The sequence below is a fragment of the Hypanus sabinus genome, chromosome 3 (assembly GCF_030144855.1).
Source record: "Hypanus sabinus isolate sHypSab1 chromosome 3, sHypSab1.hap1, whole genome shotgun sequence".
NCBI classification, from domain to species: Eukaryota; Metazoa; Chordata; class Chondrichthyes; order Myliobatiformes; family Dasyatidae; genus Hypanus; species Hypanus sabinus.
Window position 1 is genome coordinate 186,293,949 of NC_082708.1, and position 23,189 is coordinate 186,317,137.

At 44.5% G+C, this 23,189-nt stretch overlaps 1 protein-coding gene across 1 annotated transcript in view; it reads right to left on the reverse strand.

Annotated features, from left to right (window-relative positions):
* The window catches only part of LOC132391959 (docking protein 1-like), a 114,800-nt gene that overhangs the window by 22,007 nt on the left and 69,604 nt on the right, over window positions 1–23,189 (reverse strand). Inside the window, exons 2-3 of the mRNA XM_059965778.1 lie at window positions 6,528–6,830; window positions 2,837–2,912 (exon numbers count right to left, since the gene is read on the reverse strand). Coding sequence (XP_059821761.1) covers window positions 2,837–2,912; window positions 6,528–6,830 — 379 coding nt within the window. The remainder of the gene's footprint in view (window positions 1–2,836; window positions 2,913–6,527; window positions 6,831–23,189) is intronic.

The window sequence follows — 23,189 nt, forward strand, 5'->3', positions numbered from 1 at the left end:
ATTCTATACTCTCACCACCCCGAGTGAAAAGGCTCCCCTTAAACATTTCACCTTTCATCCTTAACCCAGGCCCACCCAACTTCAGTGGAAAAAGCCCGTATGCATTTACTCTATCTATACCCCTCATAATTTTTTAATACTTCTATTAAATCTCCTCTCAATCTTTTTAATGCTCCAGAGAATAAAGTCCTAACTTATTCAACCTTTCCCTATGACTCACGTCCACAATTCCTGGTAACATCCTTGTAAGTTTTCTCTACACTTTTTCAATCTTATTGATATCTTTCCTTAGGTACATGACTGGAACTGCACACAATACTGGCCTCACCAATGTCTTATACAACTTCAACATAACATCCTAATCAAGATGCCAACCTAAGCCAGTTCCACTTGACGATATCTCTCTCTACTAGGATTTTCAACCAGGGGCCCACAGACCCCTTGCTTAACGTTATTGGCCAAAGCCATAGAAATGCTGGAAACCCATTCTCTAAATCTTTTCTATCCATGTACCTGGCCAATTGTCTTTTAAATATTGTGAATATACCTGCCTCAATTACTCTCTCTGGCAGCTCATTCCATATACTGATCATCCTCTGCATGGGTTGGCCCGATACCGTAGTGGTTAGCAAAATGCTTTACAGTGCCAGTGATCGAGATACATTTCTCACCCCGATTCTCTGTAAGGTTTACCCGGGACCTTGTGGGTTTCCTCTGAGTGCTCTGGTTTCCCCCCACAGTCTAAAAACATACAGTCTAGTCAGGGTTAGTAAATTGTGGGCATGCTATGTTGGCATTGGAAGTACGGTGACACTTGTGGGCTGCCCCCAGGCACATTCTCACACTGTGTTGGTCGTTGATGCAAAGAATGCAGTTCGCTGTATAGTTCAATGTACGTGTGGCTAATAAAGCTGATCTTTAACATTGTTCAAATCTTTAGAAGTTGCCCCTCAGGTTCCTCCTAAATCTTTTCTCTCTCACCTAAACCTATGCCCTCTGGTTTTTGGTTCCTTTTCCCTCAAAAATATCTTTGCCTCATGATTTTGTACACCTCTACAAGGTTATCTCTCCATCTCCAATTTCTCCAAGGAATGAAGTCCCATATTGTCTAACCTCTCCCTATAACTCAGCTCCTGTAGCCCCAACGCATCATAGAGTCATAGTGTGACTGCACAGGAACCGGCCCTTTGGCCCATGCTGAACCGTTATTCTGCCTAATCCCATCAACCCACACCAGGGCCATGGCTCTCCATACCCCTCTCGTCCACGATCTTCTCTGCACTCTGTCCAGATTCTGTGACTCTAAAAACAAAGTGGGTCTTTTCTAATATTATTTTTCAATCATCATCTCTCAGATAAATTATCCAACTACACACAAACACATCAAGTCACAGCCCTTTGAGATGTCCAAAGGATCACAGCGAATTAAACAATTAATTTTCTCCTGAAAATAAACAGCATAATCTATGGATAGAAAAGGAAGATGAAGGCACAGAGTGGGGGATAAACCAATCTGTCACAGGCATAATGAGAATGAAGTAAGCATTAAATCTACATACCACAGACCCTCAAAGTTGCCATTCAAGTTGATAGAGTTGTTAAGTTGAATGGTGTGTCTATTTATTTATTTTTCATTTAGAGATACAGTACAGCACGGATCATGCCCTTCCAACCTTTCAAGATGTGCAGCCTAGCCTAATCACAGGGCAATTTACAATGACCAAGTAACCTACTAACCGGCACTCCTTTGGACTGTGGTGAAAACTGGAGCACACGAAGGAAACCCACGCACTCCACAGAAGGATGTACAAACTCCTTACAGAGGACACCAGGAATGAACTCTGAACTCCCTGACCTGTAATAGCATCACACTAACCACTTTACTACTGAGGGGCCTCCATTAGTCAGTGGTTTGAGATAATGTTGCAGCTCTATAAAACTTTGGTTAGAGCACACTTGGAGCATTGAGTTCAGTTCTGGTTACCTCATTAAAGGAAGGATATGGAAGCTTTAGAGGGGGTGCAGAAGAGATTTACCAGGACGCTGAGAGAATGTCTTATCAGGGCTTTTCCCTTTGCTATCTGCCCAGCCCTGAGACACCACCTCCCATCCTGGCACTCTGGCCCTGCCTCCTGTCCCACACCCTCCCGCAGTGCTCCATTCTCATCAATCCCAACATCACTTGCATCTGCCAGCCTTGCAAACTGGCTCTCTGCTCCACAATGACAAATGCAGTGCTGTGCAAAAGTCTCTGGCACCCCAGATATATATATACACATATACACACACACACACTTCTATTGTAACGTATAATTTTTATTATTATGCATTGCAATGTAATGCTGTCGTAAAACAACAAATTTCATGACACGCCGGTGAGATAAAACCTGATTCTGAGTGAACAGACAGAAACTTTTTCCTAGGGTGGAAATGGACAGGGGTGGTGGGAGAGGCAGATACATTAGGGACATTTAAAAAAACTCTTAGATAGGCACATGGATGATAGAAAAATAGAGGGCATGTGGGAGGGCATCTCTTAGTTAAATTATCGACTATGTATAAAGACATCAAGTAAAAAACTCTTCCAGATTCCCAAGTGATCATGGTGAATTATTCAATTAATCTTCTCTATGATCTAAAGATAATCTATGGACAGAAAAGCTGAAACCACAGAGTGGAGTCAGGGACTCATCTCAGTCAGAGGCATGACGGGAATTAAATAACTTCCGAAACGTCGACAATCCTTATAGATGCTGCCTGGCCTGCTGTGTTCCACCAGCATTTTGTGTGAGTTGTTGTTCATATAACTAAGTGCTAGCTAACCCACTCGACCTACCTTCAGATCGGGAGAAGTAGATACTGTTCTCTGCCATCTCCAGAGGTTGAGACCCACCGGTGTCCCCAGCAACAGGCTGCAATGAAACACAAACACGAATCATTAACACACAAGAACATCCTCGGGTTCTCGAATATTACATACAGGAACGGGTATTCATTCAGCGGGCAATTTCACAATACTAGAATGCAGATTTATTTTTGATTACGCTAAAGATCAGAACAGGTGGCGGATGGAGATAACGACTCTACCAAAGGAGGTCCAAGATGCTCCTTCCCTCTGCTAGCTTGCTGATCACCCTTAGGCAAGGTGTAGCAGTTCAAGGTTAAACGAAGCCATGGGAACAGGTGGTGGATGGTCGTATGAGCAGCTGTTACATATCGTAAGTCCTGGTTATGCGACCACTGACACCAGGCAGACAATCTCTGAAGAGTATTGATAATAGGTGGGGTCACCCATCTTGTAAAGACACTGCCCAGAAGATGGGCAAACCACTTCGGTAGAAAAATTTGCCAAGAACAATCACAGTGGTGACGAAAGATCAAAAACCATTCTTGTTTTAACTCCTTCTACTGGAGCAAATTTCCATAATGTGTTAACGTAATATAAAAGCACATTGATTCTGCTCGCTGTTCCGTGACGTCTACTCCACTCTGCACGGCCCTGGGACTGTGTGATCACTCCGACTGCTCCGTGTCTGCAAACTTCACGACGTTTTACTCTGCTGTGCGATGAACTGAAGCTCAGGCTGTGGGCTTGCTCCAGGCTTCAGGGCTATAGGCTCATTTTCTTTCTGAATGCTGTTGCTTCCTTTTATTGTTTGCATGATTTGATTTTTTTTCCTCTCTCTCTGCACATTGGGTGTTGGTCCTTTTTTGGAGGCTTTTTGGGTTTCTTGCCTTGTGGCCGCCTGCATGCAGATGAATCTCAAATTTGTATAACATGCATACTTTGATAATAAATGTATTTTGAACTTTGGTAAAGTACAACATGGTCATAGAGTCATAGAGCACTACAGCACAGAAATAGGCACTTTGGTCCATCTAGTCTATGCAGAATTGTTGAAACTTTATAAAGGTGCAACACAACTTCTTGACTCTTTAAATGAAGGCGTTGACTAAGAAAGGCAAGCATACGTACGCCTTCTTTACCACCCTGTGAACCTGTGCAAGCCACTTTCAGGGAGCTACCGCTTTGTACCTCAACATCCATCTGTACATTAGTGTTGTCAAGAGTCCTGCGATTAGCTGCGGGAAATCCCTTTACATTTTACCTCCCAAAGTGCAACACCTCACACTTCTAAGTTCCACCTGCCATTTCTCCACCCATAACTGTAACTGGTCTATATCCCGCCGTCTCCTTTGGCAACATTCTACACCAATCCATGACACCACCATTCTCTGTGTCACCTGCAAATCCTGGGAATTTTGGAAAAACTCACGTAACAACTGGGTGAAAACACTCAGTCGTTTTTCTCAAGGTTGGGGAATTGGGAACTGGAGTACATGGATTTAAGGTGAGAGGGGAAACTTAACAGGAACCTGAAGCAGAGTAGTGGATGTGGTGTATATGGATTTCAGTAAAAGGTTCCCTATGCAAGGCTCCTTCAGAAAGTAAGGAGGCATGGGATCTAAGGAGACCTTGCTTTGTGGATTCAGAAATGGCTTGCCCACAGAGGGCAAAGGATGGTTGTAGATGGTTCGTATTCTTCATGGAGTTCGGTGACCAGTGGTGTTCCACAGGGATCTGTTCTGGGACCCCTCCTCTTTTTGATTTTTATAAACGACCTGGATGAGGGTGTAGAAGGGTGGGTTTGTAAGTTTGCTGATGACACAAAGGTTGGGGGTGTTGTGGATAGTCTGGAGGGTTGTCAGAGGTCACAGCGGGATATCAATAGGATGCAGAACTGGGCTGAGAAGTGGCAGATGGATTTCAACCCAGATAAGTGTGAAGTGGTTCATTTTGATAGGTCAAATTTAAAGACAGTATATAATATTAATGGTAAGACTCTTGGCAGTGTGGAGGATCAGAGAGATCTTGGGCTCTGTATCCATTGGACACTCAAAGCTGCTGCACAAGTTGACAGTGTTGTTAACATTCATCAACTGTGGGATTGAGTTCAAGAGTGGTGAGGTAATGTTACAGCTGACCTTGGTCAGACCCCACTTGGAGTACTGTGTTCAGTTCTGGTCACCTCACAACAGGAAGGATGTGGATACTGTGGAGAGAGTGCAGAGGAGATTTACAAGGATGTTGCCTGGATTGGAGGGCGTACCTAATGAGAAAAGGTTGAGTGACCTCGGCCTTTTCTCCTTGGAGTGACAGAGGGTGACAGGTGACCTGTTAGAGGTAGATAAGATGATGAGGGACATTGATTGTGTGGATAGTCAGAGGCTTTTTCCCAGGGCTGAAATGGCCAATGCAAGAGGACATAGTTTTCAAGGTGCTTGGGAATAGGTATTGAGGGGATGTATGAGAATGCACTGCTGGTGGTGGTGATGGAATGGGATACAACAGGGTCTTTTAAGAGCCTCTTAAATAGGTACATGGAGCTTAGAAAAACAGAGGGCTGTGCACTAGGGAAATTCTAAGCAGTTTCTAGTGTAGGTTACATGGTCGGCACAACATTGTGGGCCGAAGGGCCTGTAATGTGCTGTAGATTTCTATGTTCTGAAGGGTAACTTTTTCACGCAGAGTAGGAGTTCCTATCCTGGGCTCCATGAAACCCTTGATTCATGGTAAAGCTGTACTGTGGGAGTGGGGCTTATTTTCCAGTCAAACGTCATTTCCACTGTGTCGGCCACTGATAGGTGAGTCTATAAACTGCCGCCGCTCTTTCCCATTGGCTGGCTGCATGCACGGCACTTACCCGAGAGCTTTGCTCTCTCTTTCCCTTTGTCTGTAGGGCACACTACACAGAACCATTGGGAATGTATGCTCTTCATGCACTTTTTGCTAAGTATCTGTTTGTTCAATATTTAGCTTTGTAGACTGTGCAACTTGAGGGGACTTAAACGTTGGGTAAAATTTTTAGTGTCTGCAGATAAATGATTAATATGCTTATTTCTAATTAGTGTTTTCTGTCTCGTTTATCAAACCCGTGAACTTGCTGCCGCATTACAAAGTCCCCAGGGCATAAAAAAGGCTGGAAACCCCTGACCTAGAGGGTGGGCAGTGCATGGAATCACACACACAAAATGCTGGGGGAACAGCAGGTCAGGCAGCATCTGTGGGGGGAAATAAAGAGTCGACATTTCAGATCATGGCTTGAAGTATCAACTAGTCATTCCACTCCATAGACGATGCCTGACCTGGTGGGCTCCTCCAGCATTTTGTATGCGCTGCTCTGGATTTCCAGCATCTGCAGACAATCTTGCATTCAGTATACAAAATTAACTACCAGAGCAATTGGTTGAGGCAGGTACAGTAATAATATTTCAAAGGAGCTTGGACAGGTACATGGAAAGAAAAGCTTTAGAGCAGGGGTTCTCAGGGACCCCTCAGTTAATGGTATTGGTCCATGACAGAAAAAACATTGGAAACCCCTGGTTTAGAGGGATCCAGGCCAAACAGGGGCAAATATGAGCAGGGTGAATGAGTTGGTATGGACCAGCTTCCATGCTGCACGACTATCAGGCTCACAATGCTCTCCACAGCACCTTCCACGCTCACAGACGTTTCTGAGACTCACCGGGAAAGCTATCTCACAGAGTTTCTCAACCCATTCTGCACTGATCGACTTCTCTGCCGCGAAAGTGTACAGTTTTTCCTCCATTTCGATGGTGAAGGCAGACATGGAATCCTTCGGACACACCTCGTTCGGGGCATTCGTGATGCTGATGCAGTCGGACAGCCGGATGATCTTTTTATCCATCTTTTTGGTAGACTGCTTCTCGGACACAGTGACCCCATCCTTGTTGTCGAAGAACTCCAGCCGGGAGATCCCATGCTGGCTGGCTGGATACAGGACAAACCAATTCTTCTTCCAGCTTTTCTGAAAAAGGACCACAAAGAAAATGTAAGGAGCAGGCACACCATGACTTGGCCAACTAAAATTGATCGAATACAAAAATTCAGACAGAGATCTGTTCAAGGTTTATAAGCTTATGAGAGGCATAGATAGAGTAGACTGACAGTGTCTTTTACCCTGGGTTGAAATGTCTAATACCAGAGGGCATGGATTTAAGGTGAGGAAATTTAAGATAATTTTAAAGGAGATATGAGGGGCAAGTTTTGTTTTTTTGTTATATTTTTTTTAAAAACACAAGAGAGTAGTGGGTGCCTGGAACAAGCTGTCTGAGACAGTGGTAGAGGCAATTAAATTCAGGATTTTTAAAGAGACATTCAGATAGGCACATGAATCCTTACCTTCCTAAGTTATTGTGTGTTATGTGTACTACTGGGCCTTATACCCTGGTTCGAAGAAATGTCTCATTTCTATAGACATTATATGGTTATATACATTAATATATATGTATGTAGTTAAATAACAATAAACGTGACTTGACTTGAAAGTGAGGGAAATGGAGAGATATGGACATTGTGTAGGCAAAAGGGATTGGTTTAGTTGACTATTTAATCACTAGTTTATTTGGTTTGGCACGACTTTGTGGGCTGAGGGCCTGCTCCTTTGCTGTACTGTTCTGTGATTGCATGATGATCTGAAAGAAGCTCTCTCTCTTTTTTTTAAAACACACACATGCTTTAGTCTTGGTGGGCCCAATTCATCACTCCTGTACTGCAAGTTCCCCAGCATAATTTATTCATTCAATAAAAACATTTAATCATACTACTCCATTACTGCTCTTGCTCCAAGCATACCTATCAGAAACCAACAGCACATTGACTTTCCAATGCATTTGCTGGGTTCTTCAGTACAACGAGGATCAATGAAACAAAATTTCCAAACACATCTCTGACCCTCACAGGACCCTACTTAATAACATTTACTGATTAAAACTTGTTCCAGAGACATCAAGGATGTGCTGGCATTGGAGAGAGACCAAACGAGGTTCACAGGAATGAAAGGGTTAACATATGATGAGCGTTTGATGGCTCTGGGCCCATACTTGCTGGAGTTTAGAATAATGAAGGTGAATCTCATTGACACCCATTGAGTATTGAAAGGCCTGGAGTGGACATGCAGAGTATGTTTCCTATAGAGAGTCTAGGAACAGAGGGCACAGCCCCAGTATAGAAGGACATCCCTTCAGTACAGAGATGATTAGAACATCTCTGAACATCTTTAGAACAGAGAACAGCATGATTACTTCAGTGAATTTTTCTAGCGACTGATAATTTTTTGAATAATACAGGACAGAAAGAGGCCACGTGACCCCAGTGGTCTATACTGACCGAATTAAGACCAGGAGACAAGAGCAGATCTAGGCCATTTGACCCATTATTATCCCTCTCAACCCAATTCTCCCGCCTTCACACTGAAACCTTTGACGTCCTGGTTAATCTATATCAACCTCCGCTTTAAATATACTCAATGACTTGGCCTCCACAGCCATCTGTGGTAATGAATTCCTCAGATTCACCAACCTCTGGCTGAAGAGGTCCCTCATCTTTGCCGAGACCCTCCGTCAGGATGGGAAAAAAAGAACATAGGAACTAGAGCAGGAGTCATCCACCTGGCCCATTAAGCCTGCTCCACCATTCAAAAAGATTATGGCTGATCTGGCTCTGGTCTTGGGTTCACCAACCTGCCTTTTCCCCACTGCCCTCAATTCTTCCACTATGCAAAAATCTAGATGTTAATATATCTTAAATATACTTAAAGAGGTAACCTGCTTCCCTGGTTAGGGAGTTCCACAGATTCACTACCCTCTACCAAAAGCAGTTTCTTATCACCACACAGCACAGAAACAGGCTCTTTGGACCATTAGCCTGTGCTGAATCACTTAAACTGCCTGCTCCCATCAACCTTCACCAGCACCATACCCCTACCATCCATGTACCTTTACAAAATCCTCTTAAACATTGCACGCACCATTTGCACTGGCTCTCATGACACTAAGTAAAGATTCCCCTCATTACCTTTAAACTTTTCACTCTCAACCCATGACATTTAGTTATAGTCCCTCCCAAACTCAGTGGAAAAAGCTTGCTTGCATTTACCTTATCTATACCCCTATAATTTTGTTTACCTCTATCAAATCTCCCCTAAATTTTCTACAGTATGTACCAAAGAATAAAGTCCTAACCTATTCAATCTTTCCTTATAACTCAGGTCCTTCAGTCCCAGCAACATCCTTGTAAAATTTCTCTGCACTCTTTCAATCTTATTTGCATCTTTCCTGGAGGAAGATGACCAAAACTGCACATGATACTCAAAATTAGGCCTCACCAACATCTTGTATGTCTACCTTAAATCTATTCGCCCTAATCTTGAGATTATGTCTGCTAGTTTGTCTCTCCCTCACCAGTAGAAACAACTTTCCTGCCCCTTCTCTATGTTTTTGTAAGATCTCCTTGAATTCTGTCAACAAATATAGTCCCGGGAAACTCAGTCTCTTGTCCCAGACTAGCAGTTCCCAACCTGGGATCCACAGACCCTTTGTGTAATGGTATTGGTCCAGGTGTAAAATAGATTAGGAACTCCTGTCCTAGACTAAGCCTCTCATCTCTGGTGGACCTTCTCCAAAGCCAGAATACATTTCTTCAAGTAAGGAGACCAGAACTGCACGCAGTGCTCCAGCATATCTTTTCAAGACGAGGAACATGGAAACAGCTGGCCACTGACCTCGGAGACAGGTAGTAATAGTGGGCCACATTAACGAAGCTCACGATTCGGAAAATGACTCTCCACAGATCCAAGACCTGCATCAACTCCTCTGGGAGCCAAGCACAAACAAGCCTCTGCATAAACATCTTACTACATTGCCATCCAATGAATCATCCCAATGTTAAGGAAGGCATTTGACAGGCCAGCACTGTGCTCCCAAAACAGAACTTGAAGAACCAATTACAAACACAAGAAATTCCGCAGATGCTGAAAATTTTCAGCGACACACACTCAGAAACTCAACAGGTCAGACAGTGTAGAGAGGAGTAGGGAGTTGATGTTGCGGGCTGATTTCCTTCATTGGGACTGGAAAGGAAAGAGGAAGAGTCAGAATAAGGAGGAAAGAAAAAAGCACAAGCTGGCAGGTGATAGTTGAAGGGGAAGGTGGATGGTTGGGATGAAGTAAGAAGCTTGGAGGTGATAGGTGGAAAAGGTAAAGGGCTGAAGAAGGAGAAATCTGATAGGAGAGGAGAGTGGACCGTGGCAGAAAAGGAAGGAGGAGGGGAACCAGGGGAAGGTGACAGGCAAATGAGCTGAAGAGCCAATAGAGTTAAAATGTATAGTTTCTCACAACAGTCATTTCTATATGGTCAAACACGCTCTTTGAAAATATCACCCATCAACAAATTTCCTTGGAGTGGAGGTAGCTGATGGAGATGTACAGGATTATAATGGGTTTACAGTGAGAGAACTCCACCAAGGATGGCCCCAAGCTCACCTGTAACAGGAGGAGAGTTGGGCATGGGGCTTGCAACCCCATCCTATAAAAACCCAAAGCTACAGAAATGCCAGAAGCTCCAAAGACCTCATCGTTGGGGACAAGGTGAAGGATTGACTCAGGACCAGAGGACTCTGGTGAGCTGCGGTTGGTGGCCTATGCCCCAGTAGGGGTGATGGGTTTAAGATTAAGAAGACACTTCATAAATATACAACCCAAGATTAAGAGTGGCACTATAGACACTATATGAGGCAGCACAGTATTGTAGTGGTCACTATGTTCTCCCCGTGAACGCATTGGTTTGCTCCTGCATCCTTACAGAAGTTGTACGGGTTAAGGTTAGTAAGTGTGGGCACAACTTAGTAAGTTGTGATATTTGCAGGCTGCCCCCAATGCGTGCAGGAAAGGATTGGCCATTGATGTGAAACAACAGATTTCGCTCTATGTTTCAATATATATGTGACAAAAAGCTAATTTTTAAATCTCTTTTCCCATCTCCAGGAACCCACTAGTCTAGTGGTCGCCAACCCGTCAGTCGCGATCGACTAGTCAATCTTTGAGACTTTCCCAGTTGATCCCCCCAAAAAAATACACAAATACTGCTGAGAGATTGTGTCCAGGTTGCGGGGTTTTAGTTCCATTCTTTCTGTCCAGTACGCATGCGCATAGCTCTCCCGCACTACACAGTGTAATTCACAGGTCCCCAACCACGAGGAAACGATACGAGTCAGCTGCACTTTTCCTCATTCCCTGTCAGCCCACTGTTGAACTTGAACCCACGCGAAGCCATCAGGCGACTAAACGCAGTGACACCCTCGCGTCAGGGATCACCGGTTGGCCTCGGGAAGTGCTGTCGCTACTGGCCTGGAGTGCTGCCTCTGAACCTGTTTAGCACATTCACAGACGACCTAATTCGGACTCAGCGTTTCGTAAGTATCAGAGCAGCTACCGTGCTGTGATCTACTGAAACAAACATTTGTCAGCCGACAGTTCCTACGGGGGGGTGGGGGGGTGCGGGCGGGCGCTCTGTCGCACTCCCCACTCAGTCGGCCGCGCTCTCCGGACTGTGACTGCCGCGGCCCCAGTACGGGGACCTCCGGCCCTTACCTTGTCCTCTCGCCCCACCCATGACCAGTCACACCTGGCCAAGGCGTCTGGCGGTGGGCGGGCGGGCGGGAGGGAGGCTGAGTTCAGGCCCAGAGGCTGTCTAATGAAGCAATGTCTCAAAACTACTTCAGTACCCTGAGTCCAAGCACCCAGCACTTAAAGATGAACCCACTGAGTTTTCTCAGTGGAAAAAATGTGAGCAAGTGGGACAGAAGCTGAGAGCCGCGAAAACTAGAATAGACTGGACATAAGGAACCTGCTTCGAGTATCGCTGTATTCCGGTGGTGTTTAACACCACCCCCCGCCCCCCTGCGTGCCGGTCCGCAAGAATATTATCAATATTAAACCAGTCCGTGGTGCAAAAAAAAGGGTGGGTACCCCCGGTGTTTATACATTATGTCTACTTCCGGGTTGCGGGGTTTTACTTCCAGTCTTTTCTGCCCTGGTGCGCATAATTGATGTGGGGTCGATCTTGCCTTTTACTAAGGCTGAGGTAGGAGATCTTGGGCTTAAAAAGGTTGGTGACCACTACACTTGTCTCTGTTAATAATTTGCCCAAACATCTCCTTTAAAGCTCCCCCTCCCACCTCAAGTGCAGATATCATCCTTGTTCACATCACTCTTTCCAGTCTCTTTTATAGATGTACAGGTAACAAATAAAGCTCATTTCTCTTCTTTAGAAATGCAAATATTTCCTTTAAAATGCACAGAATATCTGATGTATTAAATTTCCTTTCTGGTCACGCTAGGTTTGATTTATAACCAAACACCTTGTATACTTTGTACCAGGATGAACAATGAGAACACAGACGCAGAGAGGAATTTTGGAGCACACATCCATAGGTCGCTGAAGTAGCAACGCAAGAGTTTGGCCTGGATGGGGGACCCTGATGATGGATTCTGCTTTCCTGCAACAGCACTGCATGTAGATGTGCTCAATGGTGGCTAATCTTTATCAACATATCTCAGATTTTCAACAAAATAATTGACTTCCTGAACTCGGAGACTGCAATCAGCCATGATAGTTTTTCGAAAGCATCAATTCTTGGGAAACGATCAAATCTGTTCATCACTGTATCACTACCAGGGTATGCAGCTCAGAATTCACATCCACCAGTAATCTCATGAATCAGCTTCTCCACGTTAGTATTCTCTGAAGAGGGGAGGTTCTTTGTGAACAGACAGGCAACTTCTTTACTGCACAACAGTCTGTTGTTAGATTCATCCTTCCTCTTTCTGGAAAACCCCGGTAGAAATCTGTCAGCAGCTACAGAGCACACTGCTGGAGGCACATAAGGGTAACACCCAAATCTTTTCTCAACCCTCTCAGAGGCCAACAGCGTACACACACTTTCATGTCGAACAGAGCTCTCAACCGATGCAAAGCATTCACATTCATAGCAGGATCAGTCATGGAGAGCATTCTGACGGGCTGCATCACCATCTGGTATGGAGGGACCACTGCCCAGAATTGAAAAAAGATGCAGAGAGCTGTAAATTCAGTCATGGGCACTAGCCTCACCACCATCGAGGACACCTTCAAAAGGTAATGCCTCATTAAAAGGACCATCACCAACCAGGACTTGCCCTCGTCACATTGCTACCATCAGGGAGGAGGCAAAAAAAACCCAAAGACACACACTCAATGTTTTAGGAACAGCTTTATCCCCTCTGCCATCCAATTTCTGAATGGACAATGAACCCATGTACACTACACTACATTACTTACTGAAAGGCCAAGAGAGAGTGGACAATGATAGAACAGAGAAGAGAAGAAATTTCTTTAGCCAGAGGGCGGTCAATCTGTGGAATTCATTGCCACAGAACGACTGTGGTGGTGAAGACATAGGGTATACATTGCCTTGTAAAGGATTTTGTTTACATAAATGAGTATTACAACCAGGGATTTTGATCAATTTAACTAAGAATTTTTATCTGTGAATCACATGCTCCTTTTTTCACAGTAGAGCCCAAAAATGGAATATTATAAAGCACTAAAACCTAAAAATTCAAAATCTGAAATGCCAGCAGTTCCAAAGTATTCACCCCCCTTTGCTCAGTACTTAGTTGAATCACCTCTCGTAGCTATTACAACCAGAAGTCCTTTAGAATAAGTCTCTATTAGCTTTGCACAATGTGATGGAGCAAGATTTGCTCATTCCTCTTTGCAAAATTGGTCAAGCTGTGCCAGATTAGCTGGGGAACGGTGGTGGACAGCAATACTGAGGTCTTGCCAGAGGTGTTCGGTTATTTGAAACTACTCCATGGTTACACTGGCAGTGTTTTGGGTTGTTGTCCTATTGAAAGACAAACTTCCTCCCCAGTTTAAGCTCTTTGGCAGAGGACATCAGATTTTTTTTTATCCAGGATCTCTCTGTATTTAGCAGCATTCATTATCCTATCAATCCTGACCAGATTTCCAGTCTCCGTGGCTGAAAAGCATCCCCATAGCATGATGCAACCTCCACAATATTTTACAGTAGGGATGGTGTTACCTGGCTGACGCATGGACCATTGAGTGTTGAAACCAATATGTTTGACTTTAGTCTCAATTGACCATGCAACCTTCCTTCACATCTTTACAGTATTTTCTAAGAGACACCTTGCAAAGTCTTTCCAGGCAAGGATATGCTTTTTGTATTAGCCAGGGCTTCTTCCTTACCATGCTTCCATAAATACGCTTTTTTGTGCAAGGCTTTAGAGATTGTGGAGCCATGAACTTCATCTCCAGTTGCAGCCACTGACTTCTGCAACCTAAAGTGACTGTTGGTATCACAGTAGCCTCTCTTACAAGTGCCATTCTTCTCCGGCGAATAAGTTCAAAGGGGCAGCCTGACCCAGGCAGTGTGGTTGTGGTTACACATCTTTTCCCCCTTTTCACAATGGTCAGAACTACGGTGACTGAGATGGTCTTGCACCCTTCCCCAGATTTGTGCCTCTCCACTGACTTGTCTTGAATGCCTTTTAAATTCATTTTAGTTTGGTCTGCTGAAAATCTACCATAATGTTGGACCTTACAGAGAGAGGGGGAACGTATTCAGGTGATCCTCCAATTTTCTACATCAACAATTGGCTGAGTTGGTAAGGTAATATACAGTACTGCACCTGAGGAAAATCAGCAGAGTAATTACAAAGGGGATGAATACTTCTTCAGCTTCACAATTTTAGTTTTAACTTTTCAGTAGATTGTTCACAGGTTTTGGAAATCTTTTGATTTGACATGATGCACAATGTTTTGTAGATCAGCTCAAAAACTTCTACTTCAATATACTTTAAATTTGGAAAATGACACAGTAAAATGTGAAAATTTTATCAAAGCACTGTATTTAAGGCAGAGATTGATAGGCTCTTATTAATCAGGGCGTTAAAGGCTGCAGGGAGAAGGCAGGAGACTGGGGCTGAGAGGGATAATAAATCAGCCATGATGGAATGGCGGAGAAGATTCAATAGGCTGAAAAGCCTAATTCTGCTCCGTGTTTTATGGTCTATATTTCTTAATGTAATTTAGAGTATATTTTATGTATTACACTGAACTGCTGTCATAAAACAAATTTTATGACATATGTCAGTGATAATAAACCTGATTCTGATCCCTTCTCACCTGCAATGCAATGTGTGCATCTCAGATGTTTGGCTTCCTGCAACACCACAGTGAGCGCCCCGGTAGTTAGCACGATACTGTTAAACTCAGGGTGTTTCAGTTTGGCGTTCTCTGTGAGAAGTTTATGTGTGGTTGGTATGTTAATGGTCGTTGTCAATTGTCCTGTGACAATTAAGTTGAAGGGTTGCTGGCAGACAGCTCTAAGTGCCGGTGAGGTCGAGTCTGCACTGTATCTCTACATAAATAAACAAACAAACAATCCTACTTAAGTATTTCATCAGCTGACCCAAGACGGGCCCTTCACTGCAGCAGGTTATAAACCACAGTGCCATGCTCCAGGTCATTCCAACCACACTGGAAAATCACTGACTCTTCAGGCAGAGTCGTGGATTTGGGAAACAGGACCTTTGACCCAAATGACCAAGACATTTATTGGTGCTATCTCTTTCAGAATATACAACATTACAGCATAGTACAGGCCATTCAGCCCACAATGTTGTGCAGACCCTCTAACCTAATCTAGGATCAATCTAGCCCTTCCCTCCTTCGTAACACCCCATTTTTCTATTGTCCATGTGCATCTGTGTTGGCGCATGGCCAAGTGGTTAAGGCATTGGTCTAGTGATCTGAAGGTCTATAGTTCGAGCCTCAGCTGAGGCAGCGTGTTGTGGCCTTGACCAAAGCACTTAACAACACATTGCTCTGCAACGCCACCAGTGCCAAGCTGCTTGAGTCCTAGTGCCCTTCCCTTGTACAACATCAGTGGCGTGGGCATGGGCAACTGCCAGTCTCCCATACAACCTCGCCCAGGCCTCAGTCAACATCAAAATCGATGGACAGCCAAAGAAGAGAAGAAAAGAGCATATGTAAGAGTCTGTTAAATGGTCCTAATGTATCTGCCTCTACCACCACTCCTGACAGGGCATTACACACACCCACCCCTATACTATTCCTATGTTCAAAGTAAATTTATTATCGAAGTACATGTACAACCTGAGATTTGTTTTCTTGCAGGTTTACCCAATAAATCTATACATTAATAACTAAAACAGAATCAATGAAAGAACAAACCCAACAGCTCAGACAAACACCAATATGCTAAAGACAACAAATTGTGCAAATGCAAAAAATATACAATAATATAACAAAGGAATAAATATTGAGAACATGAGATAAAAAGTCCTTGAAAGTGCATGGGTTGTGGGAACAGTTTAGTGACGGGACGAGAGAAGTTGAATGATGTTATCCCCACTTCACTGTGTGAATATGGGCTGTGTTTGGCCCATACTCTGCTAAACCATTCCTATTCATGTACCAGTCAAAAATTCTTTTAAACATTGTAATTGTACCCATTATAATGCACACAAAATGCTGGAGGAACTCAGCAGGTCACGCAGCATCTATGGAGGAGAATAGAGAATTACAGTTTCAGGCCGAAACCCTTCATCAGGACTGATTTGTATTCACGCCTACCACTTCCTCGTTCCATATACTGATCACCTTGTGTAAAAAAAAATTGCCCTTCAGGTCTCTTAAATTTTTTTTCCTTTCGGTGGTCACATAACCAAGACTTGTGAAACACCCCAGCTGCTCGTACGACCATCCACCATCTGCTTCTATGGCTTCATGTGACCTTGATCGGTGGGGGGGGGGGGCTAAGCAGGTGCTACACCTTGCCCAAGGGTGTCCTGCAGGGTAGTGAAGGGAAGGAGCACCTTTCTCCTTCTTTGGTAGAGATGTGCCCTGCCACGCAATTAAACCAATCCTATCTGGTTTAAACCAATGCTAGCTCTTCTGGTGTAAGGAGAAGAGTTTAGTTTAAATCGGCACAGTGCTTGGCGTAGATACCGTGGGTTGTGCTATCCTGTGCTACATTTTACCGTACGATCTTTGTGGGCAATCATCTCTAACCAGTGATAATCAAAATACCCGTCAGGGATCAGTGAGGGTTAACAGGAAACCACTGCCAAATTATGGATGTTCTTAAATCAACAGATCCTCAGTTAAAAGGAACAAATAGATTTTTTGTTAAATGTAGCAAGCAGCCACAAGTCTAGCTGTGGTGTGTTACTACAGGAATAAGTTGATATTTTATTAGTAGAATCATGGTCGTACAGTCAGAGTGGAAACAGGCCCTTTGGCCCAACACGTTCATGCAAACCAAGCTACTTGTCCATTCCCAGGTTATGGGAGTGGTTAATTCAGCACATGTTTTGTACAGGTATTGGTTTATTATTGTCACATGTACCAAGATCTGGTGAAAAGTTTGTCTCGCATACTGTTCCTACAGGTCATATCGTTACAGTTCATTGAGGTAGAAAAATGTAAAACAATAGCAATGCAAAATATAGTGTAAAAGCTGCCAGAAAAATGCTCAAGTGCAAGATCATAACGAGGAAGGTGGTGAGGCCAAGGATCACCTTATTGCGCAAGAGATCCATTCAAGAGTCTGATAGAAGTTGCCCTAGAGCCTGGCGATATATACCTTCAGGGTTCTGTATCATCTGCCTAATGGGAGACGTAGAGGATGGGCTGGAGGGGGTGGGCGCGTTAGAGAACGTCTAGGGTGGGTGATATTTGGATTATGCTGGCTGCTTTAGAGAGGCAGTGAGAAGTGCAGACATAGTCCACAGATGGGACACGTGCTAAGCCGGGTCCACAAGTCTCAAAGGGCCCTGTTCCACCATGGTGTACCTTTATTGTGTCAGCCAACAGACAATCAGGGTTCAATCCCTGTTGCTATCTGAAAGGAGCTTGTTTGTTCTTCCCGTGACCATATGTATTTCCTCCCATACTCCAAAGACGAATGGGTTAGTAAGTTGTGGACCTGCTATGTTAGCACCGGAGGCACATGACCATGATTGTTTTTGGAAAATTTCTCTTCAGAAGTGGTTTTGCATTGTTGGAGTGCCTCTACAAGACAGGTGACCCCAGTCATGATCAATGCTCTTCAGAGATTGTGCCTGGTCTCAGTGGTCGCAAAATCAGGGCTTGTGATCTGCACCAGCTGCTCATACGACCATCCACCTCCTGTTCCCATGGCTTCACGTGACCCTGATCAGGGGCTGAGCAGGTGCTACACCTTGCCCAAGGGTAACCAACAGGCTAGCAGAGGGAAGGAGTGCCTTTAATCACCTCTGGTAGAGGCATATATGCACCCCGCCATCCCAATGTTTTGATGTACATGTGACAAACAAGTCTAGTCTTTCTCTTGTGTTGTCCTGTGTTCTACGAGGTACTGCTGCCCAACACACCAGGAACGTTGTGCCAGGTGTTAGGGCACCCTTATCCTGAGAGGGCTGAACACTATGCCAGTACACAGAAGTGACTTCTCTTCTTCCGTGCCTGTCTCTTGAGATATGGGATAAGGTCCACTTTTATCAAGGTCTCATGCTGGACCTTATTTTATCTGGGGCCAGTGAGCTCTTATCAAAGCCGAAGTAAAAGGCCTGCACTTAACGTGTGCCACCGCAGGTGTGATTGTTATAAGCTGTTCTGACCTCATGTGCTAATTTTAGCAGAAAATACCTTCCCCAGAGAATTGTGTACATTTACTGAGCAAACATCTCCTTCCATTCCGTAGCCATGGAAGTGAAACACAGGGTGGTCAAAAGCCATTCATAAAGTGCTTGCATTCTTAGTAATTTATCTGTGGTTGCACAACAGGTTTTGCTAAGTGCTGGCCCAGAGAGCATTCTTTTTAAATCAGAGACACAACATGGTATGGAAGTTGTCCTGTCCAAGACTGGAAGAAGCTGCAGAAGATCATGAACACCAGCCCAGCACATCACACAAACCAATCTTCCATCCTTGGACTCACTTTACACCGCACGCTGTTGGTGCTGTGCTGCCAGGATAATCAAGGACAAGACCCACCCAGCCAACACACCTTTTGTCCCTCTTCCCTCCAGGAGAAGGTTCAGGTGCTTGAAGATTTGTACAGCCAGATTTGGGAACAGCTTCTTTCCAACTGTGATAAGACTGCTGAACAGATCCTGACCCAGATCTGGGCCGTACCTTCCAAATATTCGGACCTGACTTGCACTACCTTACTTTCCCTTTTCTAATTATGATTTATAATTTAAATTTTTATTATATTTACTTTGATTATACTTCAGGGAGCGCTAAGTGCAGAATCAAATATCACTGTGATGATTGTACGCTCTAGCATCAATTGTTTGGTGACAATAAAGTAACAGACTGCAGATGCTGGAGTTGGAGCAATGCACAATCTGCTGGAGGAACTCAGCTGGTCATAAAGCATCTGCAGGAGAAATGGGCAGTCCAAGTGTCATGTCCAGGTTCTTCATCCAACCATCCAGATGAATCGTCTCCACCAACCACTTCCCTCACTGCCAGTATTTTGCTACTAAATGATAACATGTTTTTAGATCAATCAGGGTTGTTAATCTTGAGCTGAACCCCAAAGCCTGGGAGGGCAGTTGGACCATTCTTAGTCTAGCCTCTGCCTTTTAAACTGTTTGGCATGGGTGAGCCAAAGCACAAGGCCCTGACTCCAGCCAACATAGCTCTGAGTCATTGAGGCATGCAGGCCTCCAAAGGTTGTGGTCCTCCTGGAGGGGATAAGCTCCCACTACCTATCAAATGCTCCCAAAAGTGGGTGTCTCAAACAGCCCCTGACAGCCAAGCCCGGCTCCTGGCCTTCACGTGTGACTAAGCCTGGCAGAGTCATTTCTACTGACAGGAAGGGGCAAAGGCAGGTTACCAGCACCTCGGGCAGATGGGGCTTGTCAGCTCATCCAGAAGGATCTCAAACCTCCACTGCCTTGCGGCTATACCCACTCATGGGAAAGGATTAGGGAGTTTGCCATTGCTTTGGAACAACAGAGTCTGCATCACAGGTAACAGCTTGCCCTCCATATTGTACTGCCCAGGCTTGCATATCCAGTCAGCTGAGACACAACATCTATAGTCGGTGACCAGTTGGGTGGGGGTGGGGGGGGGGGCCTCACAATTAGAAATAAAATTACATAAAACAAACAGCAAAGAATGACTCTAGGCCACCATTGCTCCACAGACAGCTGGGAAACAGGCCCTTCGGCCCAACGTCCATACTGACTGAGCTCGTCCCATCTACTCACATTATAGGCAGCTCATTCCAAAAATCCACTAGATGAAGAAGCTGCCCCTGATGTCCCTTTTAAATCTCTCACCTCTGATGTTAAACCTGTGTCCTCTTGTTTTTTAGCAGCCGCTTCCTGGGAAAAAGACACTGTGCTTTTTCCTGACAGTGCCCCTCATGTTTCCTCCAGGTGCTCCGACTTCCTCCAACATTCCAGAGTCATGCAGATTACTGAGTTCTGGGGATACTATGCTGGCACCAGAATTAAGTCGACACTAGCAGGCTGCCCCCACCACATCCTCTGGCTGTGTTGAACGTTGATGCAAACGATACACGTTTCGATGTTTTTATGTACACACAGCTAGTAAAGCTAATCTAATCTAAAATCCCAACTCCTACACTTAACGAACACAAGCGATTCTGCAGACACTAGAAATTCAAGAACCCAAACCGTCACCTGCAAATCTGCCTCCAGTGCTCCTCTACATTGGCGAGACCCGACGTAAACTGGGAGACTTCTTTGTCGAGCACCTCCGCTCCACTGTCAAAAACGGTTATTTCCCAGTGGCCAACCATTTCAAATCCTATCCCTATTCCTGTTCCGACATGCCAGTCCATGGCCTCCTCTTTTGCCATCATGCGGCCACTCTCAAGTGGAGGAGCAACACCTCACCTTCCAAACAGGTAGCCTCCAACCTGATGATATGAATGTAGATTTCTCATTCCAGTAATTTTTCCACTCCCCTTCTTCTATTCCTTACACTGGCCTCTTACCTCTTCTCCTCACCTAACCATCACCTCCCCCTGGTGCCCTTCCTTCTTCCCTTTCTCCCATAGTCCACTATCCTCTCCTATCAGATCCCTTCTTCTCCAGTCTTTTACCTTTCCCACTCCCCTGGCTTCCCATGTATTTTGTTCTTCTCAATGAGCCTCCCACAAGGGATTTCGTCAAATGCCTTACTAAAATCTACATAGACAACATTCACAGCTCTACCTCCAACTCCTCAAAAATCGTTTATCAAGTTAGTAAGATATTAACATGCTCCACACAGAGCCAAGCCTACTGTCCCGAATTCAGCCATGGTTTCCCAAACGCTCATAAATTTTATTCCTAAGAATCCTCTCCATTGATGGAGACTTCCCCAGCATTGACGTGAGACTCATGGTCTCTCACTTCCAGGAATATCCCCCTTGAATAAAAGAACAACGTTAGCTTCTCACCAATCCTTCAGGACTTTGCAAATTGCTGAAGACACAAAGATTTTGTTCAAGACCCCAAACATCTCATTTCTTGCTGCCTTCAATAACCTGGGGATTTATCCATCTTGATATTCTGTAGGGACCAAAAACTACCTCCTTTGTTAAACTCAAAATGCCCTAGCAAATGAATCCTTCTCCTGGGTAAACACAGATTAAAGAATTCATTTAGGGCCTCAGCCACAACCTTGGCCTCCATGCACATATTCCACTTTTTATCCTTGAGTGGTCCTGCTTGCTCCTTATCCTTTTAGTAGTGATGTATAGAATGCCCATGTTTAGAATTCCTTCCCACAGATGCAGCTTGACCTGGTGAATGTTTCCAACATTCCCTGTTTTATTCCTCTCTGTAGATGCTGCCTGATCTGCTGAAGTCCTTCAGCATTTTGTGTGTGTTGCTCCTATACTCCTCGCCCTGATAGATGAGGGCCAATGTACCAAAAGTCTTCTTCACCACCCTGCCTACCCTGTACACCACTTTCAGTGAATTGCACAGTTCAAACAAGAGCCAACTCAATCAGAAACACAAACATATAAAACCTACAGCATAATACAGGCCCTTTGGCCTACTTTGCTATGCCAAACATGTACTTACCTAGGGTTACCCATTGCCCTTATTTTCCTAAGCTCCATGTACCTATCTAGGAGTCTCTTAAAAGACCCTATTGTATCCACCTCCACCAGTATTTTCAGCAGCCCATTCCACACACCCACCACTCTCTGCATTAAAAAAAAACTTACCCCTAACATCTCCTCTGTACCTACTTCCAAGCACCTTAAAACTGTGCCCTCTCGTGCCAGCCACTTCAGCCCTGGGGGAAAAGCCTCTGACTATCCACACGATCAATGCCTCTCATCATCTTATACACCTCTGTCAGGTCATCTCTCATCCTCCGTTGCTCCAAAGAGAAAAGGCTGAGTTCACTCAACCTATTCTCATCGTACCCCGTCATTTGAGCCTCTCCTGCAAATCACCCACCAACATAACCACTTGAACTGCACAGCTCAAACATGAGGCAACTCAATCTCTTCCATCTAGATCCTTCTTGAGCCTCTCCTGGGAATTATCCATCTCCATAATCACTTGATTTCACTTTCAGACTGACAATTGGCTTTTTATTTACTCAGAATCAGGTTTATTATCACCGATATATGTCGAGCAATTTGTTGTTTTGTGGCAGCAGTACATTGCAATAAGTAACTATATATTACAATAAGGATATATAATTTCTATTTTTTTTAAGTAAAAAGAGGGAAAAAAATGAGGTAGTGTACATGGGTTCAATGTCCGTTCAGAAATCTGATGGGAGAGGGAAAAGCTGTTACTGAAACATTATGTGTCTTCAGGCTCCTGGGCCTCCTTCCTGATGGTAGTAATGAGAAGGGGGCATGTTCTGGGTGAAGGGGGTCCTGGTTGCTGGGGAGTCTAACGCCCATGATGACAGAGGGATCTCATTTGTACCTTTAGCCTGGCTTCAAATAATTTTGCCTCAACCTTATGTGGGCGTGATGTCACTATACTGTGGGTAAAAACTCTTCCCCGAATATCCTGCTGTTTCACGTGTCCTTCTATTGCTGCTCTTGGTTTTGGGCTTCATTAATTTGACTAATTAACCTACCAACCAAGTCTTTGTACGGTGGGAGGAAACCCATGAGGTCACGGGGAGAATGTACAAACTCCTTACAGGCAGTGGCAGAAACTGAACCCAGGTTTCTGGCACTGTAAAGCGTTTTGCTAACCTCTACGCTGCTGTGTAATGGAGGAACAAAGGAACCTCAAAAAAAAACACACCAGTT